This window comes from Rhinichthys klamathensis, unplaced genomic scaffold (genome assembly GCF_029890125.1).
Source record: "Rhinichthys klamathensis goyatoka isolate OS25496 unplaced genomic scaffold, OSU_Roscu_1.1 h1tg000486l_1, whole genome shotgun sequence".
Lineage (NCBI taxonomy): Eukaryota > Metazoa > Chordata > Actinopteri > Cypriniformes > Leuciscidae > Rhinichthys > Rhinichthys klamathensis.
Window position 1 is genome coordinate 581878 of NW_026606973.1, and position 7799 is coordinate 589676.

The following is a 7799-nucleotide window of genomic DNA, read 5'->3' on the forward strand; positions in this document are numbered from 1 at the left end:
AAGTCTAAATATGAACTATAACAATATTAGGGAGTAGTATGATGAAAATGACAGCAGGGGGCAGTAAAATATCACTTATTGGCTGTTAGCCATGCTTGACCTTTTTTTAAGAAGCTATGAGCATTCATTGAAAAGATATTGGCTTTCGGTCAAGGCTACATATTGAAGTGACCCTATTTTAGTCATCCAAATGTTATACATTACAAGTTATACATTTTCTGATAATTATTGTTCTAGAGAGTACAGAGCAATAGATGAATTTGGACAAAATGTGATTGTAAATGTTAAAATAATGATTTAATAAAGTCTAAATTTCAATTATATATAACAATTTTAGGGAGTAGTATGATGAAATGACAGCAGGGGGCAGTAAAATACCACTTATTGGCTGTTATAGCCATCCAAAATGTTATAGCCATCCAATTTACACTATTACAGCCATTCAAATGAAGAAATTACACCTTTTCTGATAATTATTGATCTAGAGAGTCCAGATAATTGTACTGCACTGGTTTTAAACATTAAGATATGAAAATTTTACGATCATAGATGGAAAAGACCATTTACAGCCAATACAGGCAATTTACCATAGGAAATATATGGTTTTAAAGCTTTTTAAAAGTTATAGCGCCACCTATGGTCCGATCTCCATGAAACTTTGCATGCTTCCTCAACATGGTATGACACATATGCTCATCAATTTTTGTCAAGTTCTGAGTTTTCATTTATGATTTATAGGCTTTTGAGTGTATTTTGACACGCCCCTTTTCTAAATGACCCTGTTACAGTGAACCAAAGGGCAAAGTTCAACTTTTTTTTGATAATTATTGATCTAGAGAGTCCAGAGAATTGTCCTAGACTGGTCTGGTTTTGATCGGGCGAAAAACCAGGGACTAGTTCGCAAAAGTAGGTTTTTAACATATTCGTGAATATTTAATGAACGATTTGATTGACAGCAATGGTTCTAGAGGCAAAGTTGTTCACCATGAGGATATCTATAAAATGATATGCATTTTGGGGGGATGTGTGCAACACCACGTGATTACAGAGCCGTAAAACTCGTTAGCGCCAACTAGTGGCCGATTTCTTTCAAAACTCTTACAGACCTCTTAGGCCATGAGTCGAACATGCCCATCGAGTTTCGTTCCGATTGGCCTCCGTTAACCTCGTCTCATAGGGGCTCAAACTTCATTGGTCAATGGCGGCCATGTTTTTTGAGATACGCCAATGTCCTCATAGACATACATGGGGCCTTGGACCAAGACACTGCATACCAATTTTCAAGTCAATCGGACTAACGGTCAGTCCTTTATATGTTTTTTTCATGTTATAGCGCCACCTAGTGTTCGATCGTCGCGATTTTTTTACTGTGACCTCAGATTGAACTCATGCACAACTGTACCAAGTTTGGTGAACCTACCTAATTTACTTCTAGAGTTATAGTCGTTTTAGTAAAATAGGCTCCTCCCACAACGTTCTTTTTGCGCCCCCTAGCGACCGGAAATCGAAATTTCAACTTTTTTACGATTATAATTTATATTCAGACTCCACAGAACATTTGTGCACTGGTTTGGTTCCGATCGGGCAAAAAATCAGGGACTAGTTCGCAAAAGTCGTTTTTTGACAAAATTCAAAATGGCGGAAAATCTATCATGACGGAAATGAAATCGGAGATATACGTTTTTTAAGTCAGGAGTCCAGCTTTCCAATGATATAAGACACTTGAGTCTACGATTTACGGTCTAGGAGTTATGAGCAGTTTTGCGCAATTGGTTGCTATAGCGCCACCTATGGGCCAATCGGGCTCATAATTTGATAAGCTCTCCTCGATTTTTGTACTACCATCTGACAAAGTTTCAAGTCTCTAGCACTTACGGTTTGGTCTGCACGATGCGTTTTACGGCAGAAGAATAATAATAATAATAATAATAATAATAATAAAAATCCTTACAATTACAATAGGTTTTCAGCACTTCGTGCTTGAACACCTAAAAATCAGTACAAATACAATAGGTTTTCAGCACTTCGTGCTTGAACACCTAATAAAATAATAATATTCAACTGTCTTGTCTCTCCTGCTGTAGATGAGCTCATCCGTGGACAGTCGTCCCCACACCAAGAACTGGACTGAGATCAGGATTGACTCTGATGTGAATGTGAACTCTCTGTATAGAGCTCTGACTCAACTGAAGAAAACTCAAGAGACACTGAATGAAAAACTCAGTCAAACTGGTATGTGAATTTTAAATACAGTCGTGATAAAGTTCAGAGTGAGGAAGAAGGCAGGGTTTGCTTACTGAGGCTCATGCCTTTTATTATTTCCACAAATAAAACAAATGAGCTCTCTGCGCTCTCAACACACTTCTGAACAAAGTGACACCAGTTTCTCAAGCAGTATCGCAGGTTCAAACAGCACGAGTCCTAAGTCCAGGTTCTCTCATTACTTCCAGTTTCCCTTTGGCTCTTCTCCGGTCTCTCTATGCCAATTACTGCCTCTAATTCAGTCTGAACCAGCTTTTTTTGTGTTCAGGTAGACGCTATGCCTATCACCACGCCCGGCTCGGTCTCGATATGGTGCTGAATCAGGTTCATTCGACCAGGCAGGGGCGAGAACACGTCTGTAAATTCGACTTGTAACCTGGCTACATCAGTGAACTGAGAGGGCAGGAGGTGATCTCCTCCTGGGGCCAGAGCGAGAGATTGGATTTTGGTGCTCACTTCTGAATTCTCATAATTGAGATTAGGGTTAGGGTGTACCTCGCCGTGTGACTTCAAAGGGTCATTGCCACTTGGGACTTAATTTGGAATTAGACGTAGGGAGCAATACAAGTACTTTATCTGCCGGTGTAAATTCACGTAGTCTGGAGCCCCTATTTTACAGGTCCAGCACATACTGAATTTCGTTTCTGCTATCGAAAGGTCCGTCCTTCCAAGTTTTTCTAAGGATGGGCTCAAGAGGGGCTCCAGCGATTTGTCCCAATTTGAAGTCCATACCAATTCTCTTGATGGGGACCTGCATTAGAGGAAAAAGACGCAAAGGCGCTTTAGGAGAGGCCGGTGGATTCACCAACTGGCTTTCATGAAAACCTGCACACCACCTGCGCACATTCTCATCAAAAATCGGGTCATGAGATGATTTAGTGTCGTTGATTGCCCTAAATGTCCTGCCATAGGATTACAGCCATAGGATTAAAAGCATTTCCCGATGGCTTTTAGGTACTTATTATTGGGTTGTATTGGCTTTGTCTGAGCGGCTTGGGTTACTCGATACAACCTATCTTTTAAAATAGCGAAATATGGATAGGAGAGCAGCCGAGCTGCCCATCGATAGAACAGACCTGTTCAAAAGCATTTTTAATGTCTCATCCTGGGACTGATTCAGGGGAATATCATCACACTCATGAGGATTAGCCTCTCAATAGCGCTCTGGGGCCGGTTTTACAAAGATAGACTTTGACTATGGCTTAGATATAGTAGATAGTCTGACTTCAGATAGACATCTAAATCAGACCGTTGCACAAAGCACTTAAGACTCTGACTATCTTAAGTAGGACTACACTGCAATGCATTCTGGGTAAAATAAGGCACTTTTCAAAACAAAAAACATGGCGGATCGAGTAAGCGCATTCAACCGCTCAGTGCAGTTTACCCCAGCGGAAAATATGTGTTTGTTGGAGGAGTATAACAGCTACAAGGACATTTTACTTGGGAAATTTAGCGGAGAATGTAGTAACAAGAAGAAAAGTTTAATTTGGACAAAGATTGCTACGACAGTGTGGCGAGCAGGACGAGGTCGAGGGACGTGAGAGCGGCGCGAGGCCGGTGGCGTGATTGATAATGAGCGACACCTGCGGCTGCGAGACGCACCGGTCTTGTATCTTCACAGTCGTCGCTCCTCCTTTATGCTTCCGCTCCTCCGTGAGAGATACGAGACCGGTGCGTCTCACAGGTGTCGCTCTTTATCACTCATGCCACCGGCCTCGCGCCGCTCTCATGTCCCTCGACCTCGTCCTGCTCGCCACAGCGGAGCGTTAAAGGCGTACAGAAAAGATACAAAAATATATTTCCAGTAGGTTACTGCGGTCCCTAAAAACCCTTTCCCTTCTCATAGCTCTCTCCATAACGTCGTCAGCAAACCACAAATTATGAGCCATTTTCCCTTTTCTTTCGGCTGTTTGTAATGTAACTGATTGTTACTGCTGGTTGCCAAGGTAACAGAGTCTTAGACCTAAGTTAGCCTGGGGGAAAGGTGTCTAATGTTTTTGGACTAAATTAAGTCAGTCTTTATTTTTGTGAAACAGTCTAACTTGCATTAGACTAGTCTATGAGCTAATTTCAGACTTGTCTAACACTATAGACCGGTCTAAAATAGCTTTGTGAAACCGGCCCCTGGTCCCCTGACTCAGGTCCCGTCTGTCCCGGTTCAGCTTCTCCCAACTGAGCGACCACCCTCCTTCCACGCTTTCTGTTCTCCCAAGAGACATCTACACACAAATACCCCAATAAATGATTAAAAGCTGGCCAGCTGCGACCTCTACAGTATGCTTTTTCCCCCGAAATTGAACAACAGCAGACATTACTGGATATTTCACCACATCCCTGTGCACACACCGCACCTGAACCATGCAGCTCTTATCGAATGCCTTGGGTTGAATCAGGCTCTGATGGATCAAGGTTTGGTTACATCCCGAATCCACCATAGCCTGATAAGTACCCCTCTTAATACTCACAGGTATTTGGTACAATCCAGCTTGATCAGAGGCAACCTGTGGTGTGTCCAGGACTCGAATTAGGGTCCCCACTTCCATTACTGTACAGCCCAGACCTCCCCGCCGCCGTAGTGGAAGTGGGTCAAAGGATTGATGTGGAGAGAGTGGAGGTCCAGGAGCTGACGCTTTGCCCAGCACTGGCCACCCCCTGGGTGGTATTTTCTGGACAGCTGGATGTTCATGAGCTTGAGGAGGGACATTCAAACGGGACCTAGGGGAAAGGGACAAGTCTAGAGGAAGAGAGAGAAGGAGAAATCACAGGGGAGGGGTGAGAGAGATGGTAAGGATTCACCAACCCCAGGGGATGCCACCATCTGGTTGAATGTTGAATGGCCAGGTCCAGCGACGTCTGCAGCCTAAACCTCCCTGTCCATCCAGCTCCAGAACAGCTCGCGGTCCTCCTGTCACGAGACATGTCAAGACACATACCCACTTTCCACCAGCAAGAACCGGGTGCTAGTTCAGAGTCAGAGCTATTGCCAGTTGGGAGTTGGTTCGACTGACGAGCTTTCTAAGAACCGGTTTGTCTTTCCACAGGCCAGAGAGCCACCACAGCCAGATCTTACGTCACTGTAAACATCTCATGTTTGGCAGCGCCAAACACACTAGGCTTGTGATCACAGACCGATCAGCGCATAACATCAAAGCACTGCGAAAGCTCTCCAAACACTCCCGCAGCTCCGATCGGTCCGCGCCGCTCCGATGCACCTCGAACAAGCCTTCCATCAACAATGGCGGTCGTTGCGTTACAATTATTGCTCATGGCATTGCGAACCTACATCGGCATTGAAACACGCAGAATCCAACGTGCTCGTGTAGCTCGCCATAACTTGCATAGACGGAGATTACAATCGAGCTGCTATTAGCTCGATTAGCTGCTATTAGCAAAATGGCGGTGACAAGTTTCTGTTCATCTTGTTGGTCACGATAACACCGTCCGCAGCCCCTGATGCAAGCGGTTCTTACTTCTAGCCCAGCAATGTTTTGGTGCTACTTAAGAACCACTTTTACTGGTTCAGAGCTGGTGCTTTGGGTGTCGAAAAACAAAGAACCAATTTGAAACTAGGCTCTGGCTCCGAACCAGCACCACCACTGCCTTGGGGGTAACAGGTGTTTGTCATTTTGCACACTTCAATGCTCATCTCCCGACTCTCTCTCCCGCTGGAGACCTCGCTCAACCAAGCCCCCTTCGCCACAACACTGTATAGATTTTTTTTGTCAGTAACTAAGAAAATATTTCCTTTCAAGGAATATTCTTGGTTAAATCCATTTTAACCATCTGTGTCATGCTGGTGATCAGCAAAACTATATGTAGTCTCAGTTTGTAAGGGATCACACTATTTCAAAAATATAATCATTACACCACTAACCCTGTCATATATAAACTTTAACTCATGTCATAACCATTTAAAGCAGTATTACTTGGAATATTAGAACTGAATGTGTAACTATCTGTGTACAATCTAAAATGACACATTTTACTGAATTGTTATTAATAGAGCATTAATTAAAAAAATACAAGCTTCAAATTTCTTCTCCTAAATCCTCATTATGTTTGTCCCATAAACCTCTATTGTATGTATATTTACTGTAGACGTATTCTGCATTTTGTTTTACAAACAAAGGGATGAGCAACATTTATATGCTACTGATGCTGCCAATAGAGAGAAACTCAATGTTAATCTTAAATTATTGCTATAAATAATTCATCATTATATTGTCATCTGTGTCCACAGGGTTGAAGTTTGTGCAGAAGTTTGCAGGTACAGTGTGATTGATGCTATTTTTTTCAATGCACTTACAATACTTTGTTAATCTATATTATAGACTGTACATCTGAAAATGTTTGTTCTGAAGTTGATTGATAATGTCTGATCTCTCTCAGTGGATGTGACTCTGGATCCTGATACAGCGGATCCACATCTCATCCTGTCTGATGATGGAAAACAAGTCAGTTGTGGAGACATTGAGCAGGACGTCCCAGAAAACCCAAAGAGATTTGATATGGATTGTGTTCTGGCAAAAGAGGGATTCAGTTCAGGGAGATTTTACTATGAGGTGCAGGTGAAGGGAATGACTCAGTGGTGTTTAGGAGTGATCAGAGAATCCATTAGCAGGAAGGGGGACATTAACAGTATCCCGAGTCCTGAGGATGGAATCTGGATTCTGATGCTGTTTATTGAGGATCTAAATGTAGTTCTTGTGAATCCAGCGGTTATGGTCTCTCTGAAAGTGAAACCTGAGAAGGTTGGTGTGTTTGTGGATTATGAGGAGGGTCTGGTCTCTTTTTATGACGTGGAGTCCAGATCTCATCTCTACTCTTTCACTGGTCAGACTTTCACTGAGAGACTCTATCCGTATTTCAGCCCATGCGAATGCGATAATGGTGAATGTAAAAACTCAAACCCACTGATCATCACTCCTGTCAGTTAAAATGAACGGGAAAAAAACAACCTTGAAATCTGAAAAGATTAACTACAGTTACAGTTTTTTTTTTTTTTAAAGAGTATATTTTACTCAGCATTATAAAGAAAATGTATATGTGATAGACAAAATGTGTACAAGAGCAAAATAAAACATGAACTATAATAAAACATTATAGTTATATGTACATTTGAATGGCCGATTTGTTATGAGTCTATTTTTCTAGTCAACACAATGACTTGCTTTTGTCAGTCATTAATACTTATTAATAATAATTATTAATAATGCTTTCTTTTTAAAATCTACTATAGCATTTTATATGATTAAATATATGTTGAATTTCTACATAATATGCTAAATTTCCAGAGAGTGTCTACGTGTTATTTTGTAAGGAAATCTCTGAAACCATTTTATCTCTCTCCTCTCCAGCTGTTATCACAGAATGACTTTTAGGTCATTTTTAGGTTCTTGGTTTATATTGTAATAACTGCAGCATCTGAATAAAGACAAGCGTTCAATTCTAAAACTAAAAACTAAACAGCTTGCCAATCGTTATGCAAATACACATTGAAGGACGATGAATATCTGCTCACATAAACATTACAA

The 7799-nt window shown here is 41.7% G+C and overlaps 1 protein-coding gene across 1 annotated transcript in view; it reads left to right on the plus strand.

Annotated features, from left to right (window-relative positions):
* The window catches only part of LOC130072340 (E3 ubiquitin-protein ligase TRIM39-like), a 45087-nt gene extending 37885 nt beyond the window's left edge, over positions 1 to 7202 (plus strand). Inside the window, 3 exon segments of the mRNA XM_056237405.1 lie at positions 2085 to 2232; positions 6506 to 6532; positions 6655 to 7202. Of these exon segments, the coding sequence (XP_056093380.1) occupies positions 2085 to 2232; positions 6506 to 6532; positions 6655 to 7202 (723 nt within the window).
* The last annotated feature ends 597 nt before the right edge of the window (positions 7203 to 7799 follow it).